This window comes from Diospyros lotus, chromosome 14 (assembly GCF_014633365.1).
Source record: "Diospyros lotus cultivar Yz01 chromosome 14, ASM1463336v1, whole genome shotgun sequence".
Lineage (NCBI taxonomy): Eukaryota > Viridiplantae > Streptophyta > Magnoliopsida > Ericales > Ebenaceae > Diospyros > Diospyros lotus.
In genome coordinates this window covers 8,979,363-8,997,208 of record NC_068351.1, presented here as the reverse complement: position 1 = coordinate 8,997,208, position 17,846 = coordinate 8,979,363, and the positions used below count along the sequence as shown (strand labels likewise).

General features: G+C 37.0%; 1 protein-coding gene across 4 annotated transcripts in view; it reads right to left on the bottom strand.

Moving 5' to 3' along the window:
• The window catches only part of LOC127789679 (uncharacterized), a 54,929-nt gene that overhangs the window by 18,391 nt on the left and 18,692 nt on the right, over positions 1–17,846 (bottom strand). The window contains exons 1-3 of one of the 4 annotated variants that reach the window (XM_052318628.1): positions 16,414–16,560; positions 11,754–12,022; positions 2,507–2,684 (exon numbers count right to left, since the gene is read on the bottom strand). In XM_052318628.1, coding sequence (XP_052174588.1) covers positions 2,507–2,684; positions 11,754–11,944 — 369 coding nt within the window. In that variant the 5' untranslated portion in view covers positions 11,945–12,022; positions 16,414–16,560. Of the gene's footprint in view, positions 1–2,506; positions 2,685–11,753; positions 12,023–12,285; positions 12,418–16,413; positions 16,561–17,846 lie in introns of those variants that run through there. The other 3 variants (XM_052318630.1, XM_052318627.1, XM_052318629.1) reach the window with 3 other exon arrangements.

The following is a 17,846-nucleotide window of genomic DNA, read 5'->3' as shown; positions in this document are numbered from 1 at the left end:
GGGGCAGTAACATAGGTTCTACAAAAAGATCTTGGTATTCAACTAAAAGTACATCAAGTAGGGCCAATTCGTGTACCTGCCAAGTACATCAAATAGGGCCAATTCGTGTACCTACCAAGTGGTTGTACACGATTGACTCTCGGATTTAGGTTCTCCTTCATTTCCAATCTCCAATTGCTTAGTGGCCTCAATTGAGAACAATTGTGCTACTTGGGACATCTTCCTCTTGAACAGTTGTTGCAATTTCTTCTCCCTGATCAATTTGCACATTCCCACTCCCATATTTCCTTACAACACCACCCTCTTTCCATCTTTCTCTAGGGTCACCTCCATTTTGTTGAAGTCAAAACTGATTGGACTCACTCCCCTCATCTAATCAACCCCGAGAACAATATGGCATCCCCCAGCTTAAATAATCTTAAATCAATCTGGTGATCTTCTCCTTGCATTTCCCAGCAGAATCCCAAACAAGTGGATTTGTTGATGACCTTACTCCCATTTGCTACCATTACCGACAGGGGTTGTGTGCAAGCTAGTGGCCGCTTCATCCTTTTGGTTGTTCCCTTATCAATAAAATTGTGGGTACTCTCACTATCTATTAGGACCATGAGGGCACTGTCTTGTACCTTTCCCTCCATTTTAATAATCTTACTTCAAGCCATTCCCTTGATTGCATGCAAGGAAATAACTCCATTGCCTTCATCCTCCTCATCTTCAATCACAATCATTTCTTCCTCTTCCTCCCCTTCTAGTAGAAGTAATTGTTTCTTGCACTAATGCTCGAGGAAATATATATCTCCACACCTAAAACATAGCCCAACAGCTCTCTTCTACTCAATGAGCTTATCCTTCTGCTGTAAAGTTGGGTTAGGAGGTGCAGTTGTCAAATATCTCACCTTTGTTCCTCCCTTAAAATTCTCCTTACTCTACATTCTTCCTCCGGAAAATACTAATCCTAGATTACTTCCCTTGTTCTCACTCCTCTGCTTCTTCATTAAGGCCTCCATAGTCAATTCTTGTAAAGAGGCTCCCTTAGCTACTTCTTGTACATTCTGCAATTTGAACATCTTAACCGCTAATCTGATCTCATCATTCAACCCTCCCACAAAGCTAGATACAAAATATTCTCATGTCATAAAGGGGTTCCTACTCAACATGAGGGATTTCAATTCTTCAAATCGCAGCTAGTACTCTTGCACGGTACCATCCCGCTTCAGTCTATTGAACGCCTCCACAACATCCATCATTCCCCTTTCACCAAACCTTCCACACAATCCCTTAGTGAAGTCATCCCACATATAATTCTCCCTTACCTTGGACCATCCCTGGAACCACACATTCCCCGTGTCATTGAGGTAAGCGGAGGCTAGGATCACCTTCTGATCTTTCGGGATCTGGTGGATACTAAATAGCTTCTCACATCTCCGTATCAACCAACGAGGCTTTTGTCCCTCAAACATCAGTAATTCCAGCTTTGGTACTGGAAAACCAGCTTGTTGTGGAGGAATTTGAATTTCCAACCTCCTATCAATCGGATTCTCTTCAACCACCGCTAGATCTCCCTCCAATTCTGATGATTCAACAGCATGGTGACTATTTCCATGACCTGGTAAGATCAGCTCCACCCTATCTCTCGAGGGAAAATCAGGAAAAATTCTTACCTGATTTTGGCTAGAGAATAGGAGCATGAATTGCTACAATTGGTCCCGCAGCAAATTCCCTTGCCCCTGCATCTCTTCTCTGATTTGTTCACGCATGTCCATGCGTAAATCCGTGCGCAACATCTCTGTCATTGTCTCCAACTTCCGATCTACCATCGATTCCAACCTTCCTTCTATTGATTCCACCCTATTCTGCATTTCCGAAAACATAGGGAGCAAGAGAGAAATGAGAGAATTCATTCAACAATTCAAAAACATATCCTTATCAACCCCAGCTGTGGTTTATGTAGCCTAACAGCCTCCCACATGCACCCATGTACATAACAACAAGCTTAACTAAGGTGTGCTGGAACATTCCTCCAGCTAGCAGCCTCCCACATGCACCCATGTGCATAACAAGCAGCCTAACTAAGGTGTGCTGGAACATTCCTCCAGCTAGCAACCTCCCACATGCACCCATGTGCATAACAACAAGCCTAAGGCACAACAAGCATAACAACAACCTGCTAACGTGACAGTCTACCCACCATGTTCCATTCCCTTTGTACATTCTAGAACAAGGTGTATCCAAAGTAACATAAACTTTCATACAAAATTATTTGAATATCTTTCATACTAGTAACAACATGTGGCCAGTGTGCTTATTTCTAGTTTCACCTACATCACATACATTTGAATTTTGGACAAGAACCTAGGAGTATGAACAATGAGGTTTAAACCCAAGACTTTCGAACTCAAGTTAAAGCTGCATCCATTCCAAGTTAACTTGTCAGTGCGAGGCTTCCAGAAACAGACAGTATACTTGAAGAAAAGTCACGAATAGATTAGGTTGCATGAAGATGAACCTGATTTGTTTGCCCGCTTGTGCGGCTATCATTGCATTGAGTGCTATATTGATGATTTTGCATATATAAAGCATTAGGGAGAGTTGCGACCACTGCAAGTCCTTGATCTGTGAAATGTCTCTGAGGCAGACTCTTTATTTGTCTTCCCAATGCAAATGCCTCTCTTAAAGTCCTACCACTGCAAAAGAAGCCACATTTTGTACTCCAATTAAGAAAAGAAATAGGACTTGTAATAAGTGGGCACCATGAACTAAATGCAAAAAGAATTGAATTGCCATCATAACTATCTAATTTTCAGATTTACATCAGCGTCTGGGACAGAATAGAGCATAAAAGGATAAATAGTAATAATAATGGAAGAACAATGAAGAATAAGGCACATGAAAAGGAAGAACAATAATAATTAATAGTGGAAGAACTATGAAGAATAAGGCAACAAAAAGGCAGAATGACCACCTACCCTCTTTATCTTATTAACTGGATGAAAAACTAAAGTTCTTGCATTCAAGCAACAAAATAGTTAACCTCAATCACAGCTTTACATGATATCATTATGTTGATATAAGATGAGTTCCACTCTTCGCAACCAAAATAATTGCTACATAGATTTAATTAAATTAGTGAATTTTACCATCCTGCTCTATCCCAATGAACAGAATCTCAATCACCCAAACAGCATGGATTATCATAATGGGTCCAAAACTTGACTTTTCAATAAATAACTGACATATTATTACAATGACATTGACCCTCACATAAAAGGGAGCCCCTGGTGGATGAGGCTTCTCACTGTGCAAGGGTCATAAAGATGTTGCTTTATTTACTTGAACTCATTACCTTCCATACAACTAGCTTCATGAATGTTAGGCCCTTCTCTATTCATCTGATATGGACAATCCTGCTCTTTTTCACCATCATTAAGTCTCCGCAAGCATAGACAACTTTCTCTCCACTCCCTGGTTTCTTAAATTTCTAAGTCATCCACCATCCCTCAAACTCTAAGGAGGTTTACAAAGCTCTAACAAGCTAACCCCATTTACCACTTTCACATTGTCAACTCCATCTGTTACTGTTTTGCCTAAAGTAAAGCTGGATTTATTGAAGAAACCAGAAAGAATTGAAGATGATGTGGCAGCAGTTAGTTAATAGGACTTAAGTGTATCTAATTGCTTTAGTAAGGGTAGTTTAGACTTTATGTAAAGTTAGTTATCTCCCTTAGATATTTCCGCCTCCCTTAGTCTATATATAGAAGGGTGTGGAGGCCGGTTTTCATCATCAGTCAGTCATATTCTTTATTCCTTGGGTTCGGGTACAGTGAGAGGCGTGAGAGAGAGCTGGTTGTTTCAAGTTCTTGTTAGCTTCGGTTGAGTATTGTATCCGAGAGTAAAGGAAGAGGGAAGAGGGGAATTCTTGTACTGGTTTCAGACTTGTTTCTAGTGGATTGTTTGCTTCTTGGATTGCTGGATGTAGTGCCATGTAAATGGCATGAACCAGGGTAAATTGTGTGTGCTGCAATCTGGTTTGATTTCTCCTTTTTACATTCTGTTTTTATGTTCTACTTTCAATATTCATTGTTGTTATTGAATCGGTGAGTTTCTTGAGTGATTCTTGAGTGATTATAGTCTCGGTTTTTACAATTTGGTATCAGAGCTTTAGGTCTTTTAAATCAAGAAACATCAAGAAACCTTTAAAATCCTTAGAAACCTATAGAAGAGTTGTCTTCCATGGCTTCCGCAACCCTAGCCGCTCGGTATGATATTGAAAAATTTGATGGCACAAATGATTTTGGACTTTGGAGGATTAAGATGAAAGCTTTGATGGGAAACTTAGGGTTAAAGGAAGCTTTAGTACCCCAAAAGCCTTTTCCAGAAACTGCTACTGCCGAACAAAGATTAGAAGCTAATAATCGTAGGCAAGAAATCAGTGAAAGAGCTTTCAACACCCTAATCTTGAGTTTAGGAGATAAAGTCCTAAGAGAAGTGTCTAAAATGGAAACTGCCGAGGATTTGTGGGCCAAGTTAGAAAGTCTATATATGACTAAATCCCTTTCAAGTAGGCTGTATCTGAAAGCAAATTTTTTTACTTTCAAAATGCAAGAAGGGCAGAAACTTCAAAATCATATTGATGAATTTAACAAATTGTGTCTTGATTTGGAAAACTTAAGTATATCATATGAAGAAGAAGATAAAGCCCTAATTCTGTTGCATTCATTGCCTAAGTCATATGAGCATTTTGTAGACATTCTAAAACATGGAAGAGATACCATATCTTTAGAAGATGTTATAGGTGCCCTACACTCTAAAGATTTACAACAGAAAGTAGAATCCAAGAAAATAGTTGCTGATGCCCTGTCATCTAGGTATAGATCTGAAAAGAAAGACTCTAAGGCTAAAGGAAAATCAAGATCAAAATCCAGAAATGGCAAGAAAACATTTAAATGTTTTCATTGTCATGAGGAAGGACATAAAAAAAAATTGTCCTAAAAGGAAGCAAGAATTTTCTGATAAAGGTAAATCTGAGTTTTCTAACTCAACTTGTGAATTAGGCTATGATAGTTCGGATGTCCTTGTAGTTTCAAAACATTCAGATGAAGTGGTATGGGTTTTAGATTCCGGATGCTCCTTCCATATGTCACCTCACATAGAATGGTTTCTGAATTATAGAGACATGAGTGGAGGGAAGGTTCTTCTTGGTAATGATCAAGAATGTGGAATAAAGGGGATTGGGGATATTAAGCTAAAAATGTTTGATGGATCTATCAGAATTTTGGAAGCTGTTAGGTATGTCCCAGAACTTAAAAGAAATCTGATTTCCTTAGGAGAATTAGCTAAGAATGGCTACAGTTATAGTGGTTGTGGGGATATTCTTAAAGTAGCCAAAGGATCTCTTATATGTATGAAGGCAGTCCTTAAAAATGGGATATTTGTTATGATAGCCTCCATAGTATGTGGAGATGCAGCCATAGGGGAAGAAAAGACCTATGAACTATCAAAACTGTGGCATTTTAGGATGGCTCATATAAGTTTCCAAGGGCTTAAGGAATTAGCTAATCAAGGGATCTTAGGTTCTGAAAAACTGACAGATTTAGATACTTGTGAAACTTGCATCTATGGAAAATCTGTGAAAACTAAATCCCCTAAGAAAGCATTGCATATCACTAAAGGTCCTTTAGAATATGTCCATTCGGATTTATGGGGCCCTAGTCAAACTCCAACTCATGGTGGAGCTAGGTATTTTCTTTCAATTATAGATGATTTTTCAAGAATGGTTTGGGTTTCTGTTTTAAAAACAAAAGATAACACTTTTGATGCTTTTAAAACTTGGAAAATCATGATTGAAAATCAAAAGGATGGGAAATTAAAAGTCATTAGAACTGATAATGGCTTAGAATTTTGTAATAAGGACTTCACCCAATTGTGTAATGAAAATGGCATTTTAAGACATCTCACTGCCCCTGGAAATCCTAAGCAAAATGGCCTGGCCGAGCACACGAATAGGACCCTCCTTGAGAGGGTAAGATGTATGCTATTTCATGATAGGCTTTCAAAAGCATTTTGGGGAGAGGCTGTTGTTTCAGCAGCCTATTTAATAAACAGATCACCTTCTTCAGCTTTAGATTTTAAAACTCCTTATGAAATGTGGTATAATCATAAGCCAAACCTAGATCACCTTAGGGTTTTTGGGTGTATAGCTTATGCACATTTAAAACAAGGAAAATTAGAACCTAGGGCAAAGAAGTGTGTGTTTATTGGTTATCCTTCAGGAGTTAAGGGGTATAAGTTGTGGAATTTAGAAAAAGATATGCCTAGAACCATGATAAGTAGAGATGTAACCTTTAAAGAAAATTCATTTATTGATCTAAGAAGTGAAAATGAGGATAGGGAAGGAAAAGATAAAGCTGTAAATTTTGAACAGCAACAACAAAATGATATTGCTACTCAAAATGCCTCCCTAGAACCCTTCCAGGATCAGCAAAGTGCTGGTGAAGAATCCTCAAGCCAAAACAGTCTTGATAGATCTATAGAAGTTAGGGATTCATCAAGCTATGATGAAGAACAGCACATGGACAGTGCTGGTTCCTCTAGTACAATAGGAGAGCCTATTGGAGATAGATACAATGTAGGCAGGGATAGACAGAGGAGAATAAGTAGGCCACCAGTGAGATATGGATACTCAGATCTGGTAGCATATGCACTTCTAAGTGCAGAAGAGATTGCTGGAGAAGAACCACAAACCTATGAAGAAGCTGTAAGTTCTAAGGAAGCTCAGAAATGGCAGGAAGCCATGGAAGCCGAGATGGAATCCTTAAGAAAGAATCAAACATGGGTGTTAGTGGATAGACCTTTGGGAAAAAGAATTGTAGGCTGCAGGTGGCTGTTTAAGGTAAAAGAAGGAGCTGAAAATAGTCTTAAACCTAGGTATAAAGCTAGGTTAGTAGCTAGAGGCTTTACTCAAGTAGCAGGAATTGACTTTAATGAAGTGTTCTCACCAGTTGTTAGACACACTTCCATAAGAATACTGCTTGCAATAACAGCCCATCTTGACCTATATCTAGAGCAGTTGGATGTCACCACAGCATTCCTTCATGGTGAATTAGAGGAAGAAATTCTAATGGATCAGCCTAGAGGGTTTAAAGTTATGGGAAACGAAGACAAGGTCTGCTTGTTGAAGAAGTCCTTATATGGACTAAAGCAGTCCCCTAGGCAGTGGTACAAGAAATTCGATTCTTTTATGATAAGCCAAGGGTTTACAAGAAGTTCTTTTGATTGCTGTGTCTACCTTAAACATATTTCCACTAAAATAGCTATTTATCTCTTGCTTTATGTTGATGACATGCTCATAGCAAGCCAATCAACAGCTGAAATCCAAAGTTTAAAACTTAAACTCAAATCTGTTTTTGAGATGAAAGAACTTGGTGAAGCTAAGAGGATTTTAGGAATGGAAATATGTAGAGATAGGAAGAACAAAACTCTTCAGCTATCCCAGAAAAACTACATACAGAAAATTATGAGAAAATTTCATATGTTAGATGCAAAGGTAGTAAATATACCATTTGCTCAACATTTTAAACTTTCTCATGATCAGTCCCCAACCAATGAAAAGGATTTATCAGAAATGAAGAGAATTCCCTACTCTAATGCTGTTGGCAGCATTATGTATGCAATGGTGTGTTCTAGGCCAGATTTAGCCCATGCCATGAGTGTAATAAGTAGATTTATGGCCAACCCAGGAAAAGAACACTGGACAGCAGTGAAATGGGTATTTAGATATCTAAAAGGATCAATAGATAAAGTTCTGATTTATGGTGGAGCTGGTGATTTTAAAATTCCAGACATTATAGGATACTCTGATGCTGATTATGCTTCAGACTTAGATAGGAGAAGATCTACAACCGGCTATGTATTTAAATTGTGGAAGTCTACAATTAGTTGGAAATCTAACCTTCAATCAGTTGTAGCTCTATCAACAACCGAATCAGAATATATAGCTGTAACAGAGGTTGTTAAGGAGTCTTTGTGGCTGAAAGGCTTGATTAGTGAACTCCTAGGATATAATGTGAGGATTATTTTAAAGTGTGATAGTCAAAGTGCCATACATTTGGCCAAAAATCAGAGTCATCATGAAAGAACAAAACATATTGATATTAGATATCATTTTATAAGAGAAGTCCTTGAGAAGAAGGAGGTAGAGCTTATAAAAGTTGCTGGAAGTGAAAATGCTGCAGATATTTTCACTAAGGCAGTCCCATTATCCAAATTACTTCATTGCTTAATGTTGTTACAGTTTGATGTGTTTTGATTGATGTGTTTTCAGGATATCCAAGAAGTATACAAGGCTAGGGCTGAAATTCCAGGATTACTTAAAGCAAAATGGTGGAGAATTGTTACTGTTTTGCCTAAAGTAAAGCTGGATTTATTGAAGAAACCAGAAAGAATTGAAGATGATGTGGCAGCAGTTAGTTAATAGGACTTAAGTGTATCTAATTGCTTTAGTAAGGGTAGTTTAGACTTTATGTAAAGTTAGTTATCTCCCTTAGATATTTCCGCCTCCCTTAGTCTATATATAGAAGGGTGTGGAGGCCGATTTTCACCATCAGTCAGTCATATTCTTTATTCCTTGGGTTCGGGTACAGTGAGAGGCGTGAGAGAGAGCTGGTTGTTTCAAGTTCTTGTTAGCTTCGGTTGAGTATTGTATCTGAGAGTAAAGGAAGAGGGAAGAGGGGAATTCTTGTACTGGTTTCAGACTTGTTTCTAGTGGATTGTTTGCTTCTTGGATTGTTGGATGTAGTGCCATGTAAATGGCATGAACCAGGGTAAATTGTGTGTGCTGCAATCTGGTTTGATTTCTCCTTTTTACATTCTGTTTTTATGTTCTACTTTCAATATTCATTGTTGTTATTGAATCGGTGAGTTTCTTGAGTGATTCTTGAGTGATTATAGTCTCGGTTTTTACACCATCACTTCCCCAACGGGATCAAATATTTCTAAATCAACCTATAGAGTATTGCAACAAAATCTTATTTCCTCCCGCCATAACGTTACTCCATAAATTTTTCAAAGCTCTCTGATAAAGAAATCCAATAAAAGATATTGAGAATGAAAAAGGCAGCACTAGAATAACATTATTTGGAAAAGTCATAGGATCTCGAACTCTATCAAAATGTATAAAAACTTGACAGATGAGGTATGCAGGCTAGAAATTCTCATGAATCAATTTAAACGGAGAAACACTGTAATGGCCCGTTTATCCAAGATTTAATGTCAATTTGTGGGTTTGAGGTATTAGGTAAAGATGTTAAATTTAATGTATTTTTTATTAAGGGAGTAATAGCAAATATCCAAAAAATTTGGAGTTTTAAGTGTAATTTCGGAAACTGGGAGTAGTATTTCCTTAAAAATAAAATATGCATATTATTAAGTGAGGGAGTTGGTAGAGCAGGTGGCACGAGCAAGTGAGGGTGTGGCGGTGGTCGTGGGTTCGAGCCTAGGGGCATGTGGGGGAATTTTTGCTAGAATTATTTCCAGCCAACAGACGCCAAAACGATGTCATTTTGGAGGAGCGCCAGGTGCGTGCCATGCACGCGGTCTGAGTGGCCTTGCCGCGGCCGCCACCTGATGCCACTTGTCATTGCCAACTATTGCCATGTGTCCTAGCTGCCACCTTACCATTTTTTCACCTTTCCTGCACTTTCTCCCTTATATAAACCCCCCGAGGCTTCAAATGGGTGTCATGACCCAAGAATCCATAGAAGGACAATATAGTAATAGGTTGATAATAGTTGTTAGAAGACATTTTATATTTTAGATATTTTAGCATTTGGTTAGAAGCACATGGGTGTTGTTATGCAGTTAGCTAGGAGCAAATATGCCTATATAAGGCTATGTAAACGAATGTGATTTTCATGCTTGAATTGATGAAATGCAAATCTGATTTCCTCTCTACAATTCTCTCCATTCTCCTTCTTGTTTCTCTCTACTTCTCTCCCTCATTTCTCTTTACATTCTTTCCCCCATTTCTTCCTCTCCAATGTTCTGTTTTTTATTCTATTCCATCAGCTCCTTCCGATTGTCATTCCAATCCTAGGCTAAACCCTAGGTTCATGACAATGGGCTATGGAATGACTTGAGGAATTAGGGGGCAGGAAGGGAAGGCAACAAGCTTAAGTGGGAAATCTGAACAGCGCAGTTAAGGTAAGTGCAAAATTAATTAGAATTAAATAGAAGGTAGTCTTGGTAATATTTAATTTAAATATTTATTTTACCTTTCGAAGCTTAATTTTATTAAGAAAAGGCTTGAACTGAGCCAGCGACAGCCCTGGTACTGTGAGAGGTTTAAAAGCGAAAATGTAAAACAAGTTCCTATCACTGTTTTTCCATTTGACCAGCTCTCTATCCTTTTATGCAATTTCACCTCCTTTCCATGCGAGTTTTTTACACTCTCTGATTGTTCAGTCAATTGGTTCCTAGTCGGTCTGTGATTTACGCTTAAAAATCCTCATCCTTGGACACTAGCTTAATTTTCTAGGGTTTGGATCACCCTATAATTCTTTTGTGGAATGATGCCTAACCATCGGGGATAGGTTCCTAAATGGTATTGTGGGTGGTGTTTGTATGCTTACAGCTTTATTTTATTATTGCATAGTTATGGGGAGTTGGCATTTGAGAGTTCATGTGTTGAATATGCAAGGGCATGAGCATGCTAGTGTGTAGCGGGTGTGCGTTTAGAGAGCATTTGCATGGCATCCGTGTTCCTATGTGGGCGTAGCATGGCTTGATGCGTGGCTTATGAGTGTTATGCATCATCGTCAATGTTGCAATAGTCTTGCATCCTTATATATTGCATTGCATGGTTATTATTGTGGGCGACGAATTTATCCACGGGATGTACATCCACAGGCTTAGGTGACGGGAGGACCATCCTGAAGGAGCTTCAGCTCGATTGTTAAAAGAGCTTTGGGCTCGAGAGCATTTGGCTCGGGATATGCTAGCCAGTTCATGGTTGTATGTAGGTTGGTATCGAACCTTGGGTGCCGGTCTGTGTCTTATGTGTGGGCCCTCGGTTCATTATTTGTGCATGGTTTCATGTGTTAATGCGTAGCCTGAGTTGTGGTTTATGGCATGGTTTGTGTGCGGAATACGGGCAAGGTAGTCTCTAACCTTGTAGCATTTTTGTTTCTTTATGCTTACTAAGTCTTGTGACTCACTCTTGCTCTCCATCATTCCAGGTAGGGGAAAAGCGAAAGTCGAGGGCAGTGTTTGATCCGACAGGGTAGAGTAGGGCAATCCCAGCCAAAGACCCTTGGGAAAGTGGTTGCTATTCTTGGGTGCGGGAGAATGTCGTTTTGTTCTTTTTGTCGTTGTGTGTGGTAGCACCCTAGCGTCTGGCTAGTGGTTCTTGCTGTATATAATCTCCTTTGTACTTGACAGCTTATCTATGTATTTTATGCTTTCGTTGTGTTTTTGTATGTCTTTATCTCTTCCCTAGGGACTCTAACTCGACTTCCCCGGCTTAAGGGTCGCCGGGTTGGGGCTCCCTACAAACACTTGGTTACAAGAGTTGATAGTAGGTAGGAGTGTTTGAAATAGTTCCTATTGAGCTTGACCAATTCACAATTTTCTGATAGATGCATGCCAATGATACCATACAAGAACAAGGAAAAAATCAAAATAAAAATTTAAATTTTTTGAAGAAGTTCCAAGCAGCATTTCCAAAAGTTCACTCAAACAGTTCCAAATTCATTACATACCCCCTATTTCTGAACGGGCAGTGGCTCCCACGTTCAGGCATGACATTTTCAGCTTCCATTTCATTTACTCTGCTCATAAAAGCATCAAAGATGGGCTTCTGAAGTATATCAACACCATTGCTCAACAATGTAGTAGAAACAAGGGCCTCCAAACTTGATGCTCTCTTATATAATGTTTTAGTTGCCAGCATTGCTCAACTGTGCTAGAATGAGCTGCTCACATCTGTCTTGAATAGGCCATTCTACTTTTTTTTATTATCATAAAAGAGCTGAATTCAAAAAGAAAATAAAGGTTAGCTAATAAGATTAACTTTCAAAATTTTGTTATAGAATTTGTATTTCTAGAAGTATTTTAAAACTGAAAAACGAGTGCAAATTCATTTAGTGCAATCAAGAGCAAATTATAAATATAGACTGCAGTGCACTCTAGCTAAAACAATGCATGTTACAGTCCATAAGCAATACAAAATTTTCAACATTCCAGTACAGCAGCTAAATAAGCACTGCAAGAAGTGAAATTTAGAAACTTAACACTTCCTTTCCACATATATTTGTCCACAAACCCACATTCTCAAGGAGTAAGCTAGCCAGTATGTTGTCATTCAATTGTCAGAGCATTCAGTTATGAAATTGTCTTCTATTCCTTGTTGTTGTATGCTTCAGTCAACTGAAAAGGATAATTTGCTAAATCAAAAGATCAAGTAACTTGAGTTTTCAAAATGGAATTTTGCTAAACTGTAAGATCAAGCAATTTGACACTTTCAATTGCCAGAGCATGGTTGCATAGCTGGTTTCAATTAGAAGAGGCAATTGGAGCCCCACTTAGCCAGTACTCCAAATCAGAACACATTGCTTGTAAATCGATATTGTTCATCACACACAAGAAAGCAGGAGCGGTGTCACAGCCAAGAAAAAGGGGATCCATGACTGAAGTTGATCCCAATGCTAGGGTGACTGTAACCCTTAAGATCAACAAACCGCTTATACTAAATTACTCATCACATTACCAAATACAATTGGTATCACATATAACCAATATCTAATAACAGAATTGCATTTAAATCCAATTCTTTTATTTGGATCAAAAATTCATTTTAACAATAAGGCAATGAAATACAAAATTTGAGATTTGATTCTATGTGTCAGTGTATCCACATGGAGCATGTATAGGGATAGGATATACCCAAAACTGATGATGCTGGACAACTTAACCAGAACACAAAAAAGCATGCCATGACCACTAGAAAAAGACATAAAAATCCATTATGTCAAAGGCAACGGAAAGATAATAGCAATCTAGATATAACTCAATATATCAGTTATTCAAATTTCAAAAATCATATTAGCATGTGAACAGTCACACATTCATGTAAACACGTAAAAGGATTTTCTTTTAACGGTCAATTAAGAAAACTGATAGTTCATGCAACAGATGAACATGTCACCCTTTTTCAGACTATGCCCTAATTAGGAGAACGTCTTAAATAGATAATCAGAAGTTGAGATGATATTGTGACCTCTCATAGATAACAGATACATGGTACCATGGCTCACTGATCCCTAATATAAGCATCCAGGGTCCTCACTGGAGAACGTGTTAAACAGGTAAACAGGGAGTTGAGACGACACGGCAACTTCTCACAGATAATATATACGTAGTACCATGATCCACAAATCCCTGCTCTAGGTATCCAAGATTCTCACAAACTAGTTTCATATGCAAACAGGAACATGATGCCCTTTAGACTAGGTTTTTACCAAAACCCTTTTACCGGGTACTTGAAACACAATTTGGACATCATGCATATTAGACTCATCCTTGGTAACAAAATTTTCCTTTCTTTTTCTCAGTGGACTTAAAATAGTTTCATGAACAAAAATTTTTGTTTTGGTCATTGGAGAACAATTATCCAGCTAAATATTCACGATAGTACATATACTTTTATATATGACCAGAAATATTGTTTTACATAGCATGACACAAATACTTGCCTGTCAAGACTTAACCAGTTATTTTTTATTTTTTTATTTTCTGTAGATTGTATTAATTTGTAGAAGGGTTAGTCATTGCCTTTATTTTCAAATTAGTGTCAATTATGGGGTAATTAAGGAACAGTTACCTACAGTGGAGAAGGGGTAACTACTCTGTAAAAATTGTGGATAGCTGATATATAAAGCTATACGCCTCTTGGCTGAGATTATGGATGATAATAATTAAAGATTTCTCTTTTCCTCTACAATTCTCCCTTACTCTCTCTTGGTTTCTCTCTATTTCTCCCTACTTCTCCTTCATCTCTCTCAGTTTTCCCTCTTATTCTGTCTGATTTTCTCTCATTTCTTTCTATTCCTCATACTCTTTCAATTCTATAGTTAAGAAAATCACAAGTTAGGGCCAGGGGGGTTCTGACAAATTGGTATCAGAATAGTCCGATTCTTGGCTGGATCTAGGCATTTCCAATCAGATTTTGAAAGCGAGCAGGACAAGGTGGTTTCTGGAAGCAGTTTCAGAGGCAGTTACCGATTATGGGAAGCAGTTACAATCGTTGTTCAGACTACAATTCGATGAATTTGAACTGTGGAGATGGAGAACAGATTCAAGAAAGAATTCGCTAACCTCAACCAAAAGCTGGATGACTTACTGGACTTACTGAATTTGATTTCAAAGAAGTTTCAAGTCAGTATACTAGTAGAACTTTATTCAAGATCTAATATAGAACCGGTTCAAGCAAGAGCTGGAATCCTACCTAAGTCCTCCGATCTGCAAGCAGTTGATGAAGAACCTACACTGGATTAGGTAATTCCGACTGAAAAATCATTCATCTGTGAGGAAACTGATGCGGGAGTCCTTTTTCAGATTTCTAACTTACAAGAAACTAAGGAACAATCTGAATTGGAAAATAATATTGATTCATTAGGAAAAGTAACTACGACACTATTGGAGGAGAAATTTGTTGAAGAAATACCTTTGGTGTGCGTTAGCAAACAGGATGCAACAGATTTTTTAAACCACTGTTGGAGTCCAAAAAAGTTTATGAACAGAAGATGGTGGAAGAGCTGGTTGCTGCCGGAATATGTACTACTAAAACTCATTGGTGTGGTTATTGCATGAAGGTCAAGGATTCTGCACCTTATCAAGTTGTAGCATTGAATACATCAGGTTCTACACCAGAAGATTTATTTGAGATTAAACTTGATAGAGCTAGAGAGAAGAGGAAAAGGTCGAGAAGGAGAAGTAAGGAAAAAAAAAAAGAGGAAGGAGAAAGAAAAGGCAAAGGAATGGTTGAATAAGATAGTGAAAGCTGGGATTGAATGAAGAACAGCGGCCCCATTGCTGAGATTCCTTGGGGATAAGAAATCTTTTAAGGGGGTGAGAAGGGGAATGTCATGACTTAGCTAGTTATTTTCTATTTTTTTATTTTCTGTAGATTGTATTAATTTGCAGAAGAGTTAGTTATTGCTTTTATTTTCAGACTAGTGTTAGTTATGGAGTAATTAAGTAGTAGTTACCTATAGTGTAGAAGTGGTAACTGCTTTGTAAAGATTGTGGATAGCTGATACATAAAGCTATACACCTCTTGGCTGAGATTATGGATGAAGATAATTAAATATTTCTCTTTTCCTCTGCAATTCTCCCTCTCTCTCTATTTTTCCCTACTTTCTGCCTACTTCTCCTTCATCCCTCTCAGTTTTCCCTCTTGTTTTGTCTGATTTTCCCTCATTTCTTTCTATTCCTCCTACTCTTTCAATTCTATATTCAAGAAAATCACAATTTAGGGCTAGGGTCCTGACATTGCCTAATAGGTGAAACAATTTGCCTAGCTAAACCCTTTTTCAGGCTAGCTCCTTAACATATAGTTCAAAAACTTTCGGGATCATCAAGATGACACTAGGTCATAATCAAAAAACATATTGGTTTATCCTCAATTAATCAGAAGTCACGAAAACCAAGGATCACATGTGCAGTTGAACTGATAACACTAGTTAGGTTGACAAGCCTATGATAGTTGGGTCTAAAACATTATAAACTCACCCTCTATAACATAGGTTTTTAACTCTCAAATTAAAATTACCATTTAAAATATATCTATTATATACTTGTAACTTATTACATTCAGATTGCTTGAAAAATTTGTTCATATAATCATTGAGTTCAAGTGACGGGTTAAGGGTTAATTTTAATATTTTTAAAAGTTTAAGGTCCAATTCATAATTCCAGAAACTTAAAAGGACATTTCAAGATTTTCTAAACTTATGGGAAAATTCATAATTATTATAAACTTATGGGCCCAATTTAGAATCTCAACAACTTTAAGGCCCACATTGTTTTCTAAATGTCTTAAAACCCCAAAACTTAATTAGCATATCCAAACAGACAGGCCCTTGTCTGGAAAACTGAAAAAAAAAAAAAAAAAAAACAAATTCATGATGGCAGTCTCTGTCGGCGACCCGATCGCCAGCAACTGTCCACGGCGGATTCCGACGACTAGAACCGACCATCGGACTTCCCTCATGCTAGTGATCAACATATCCGAAAATCAAAAAGATCGAAGATCGAATCTTCGTGATCTAGTTTTATTTTTTGAAAATCCCTATCCCAAACGTGTGTATATACATATACATATATGCATATATCAGAAACGGAAATCACCAGAAATCCTACCTTAAAAGGGTTGAAACTCAGTGGCCGGTCAGACTCGAGCAGAAAAGGGGCGGCTTCTTGGGGTGAAGGAGCCCTTCTATAAGGAAACCCTACTTTCAAATGGGCTAATTTTCATCTCAAAGCAATGGGCTAAGAATGGGCTTATTTTCTTTTATTCGCTTATTTTTTGTAATCTTGATATTTACTAATTAAACTTTAAAAAATTTAGAATAAAGCCACCAGAATATAAAAAATTCAACTAATCGCCAATCTGACATACAGACAAAACATTTATGTATATTTCCATTGCTAAAACATTACAAAATTGAGCGCAAATACATCACAAAATTCTAGTTGTTAGTCAATAAAAGGTAAACAAATAAGGATATTGTAAATACCATGAGGAACTAGGGTTTTATTTTATTGTTGGTTTTTTTTTTTTGGGGGGGTCCCTTTCTATGTGAACAAAAATTTAAAGTCTTTGTCTAATGAGTAAGAGATCCACAAGGGTTTCTTAGGGGTTTTTTTTTTCATCAGTTGGGTTAAAAAAACAAAAAAAAATGAAAAAAATAATTTGAGGGGAGTGTAAGATTTTGAGATCAAGGTAAGATGAAAGCATATTCATGTTCTCATCTTATTGATTTTTGTTATGCAATGAGAAAATATATAATTTTTTGTTCTATACAATAGATTGATGAATTGAGTTTACTTGTCATGATCACAAAGATTTTTAAGAGATAACAAAAATTATTTTTGACGGATAGAATAAAAATAAAAACTTATATATTCAAAGTATGACTTACACTCAAGTGGATGGATTCTTATATATATCGAACTCCCCAACTCATAGATGGAAGAAGCAAAACATTCAAATATAACTTTTTATAAAATTAATTCTGGATGTTATCTAACAAATGCTTACTAATTGACTAACCACTCTTATTTACTAATTGGACTAATGAATCCTATTCAATTCAATTTTCATTTTATTGTTTAGTTTGGTAATACTTTGATGCTAAATTTAAAATTATTGTAAAATATTATGTTAATGACCATTTTAAATATTTAATTATAATAATCTCATAATTATGTTTGACAACAATTAATTGATTAATCTCAAACTGCAATTGTGATATTAATCATATGTTGTCATGGTTAAATTCTGGTATATTACTATAAACATATAATCAATTATAAATTATAACATTTACTGTCATATTGCCAAAAAAACCCCAAATCTTAATTTTAACATAAAAATACTGTATTGTAATTGGAATGGTAGTACTGCAATGGATAATATACTATCAATTTATGTTCCTTTATTTTACCTTGTTTCACATTGCTATAATATATTAGAATTTTGATATTATATGAAGATAAGTAATGGAATAACACATTCTAATAAATATTAAATATAGCGACACAAGGAGTCTTTGTAAGTAATATAAGAGGAT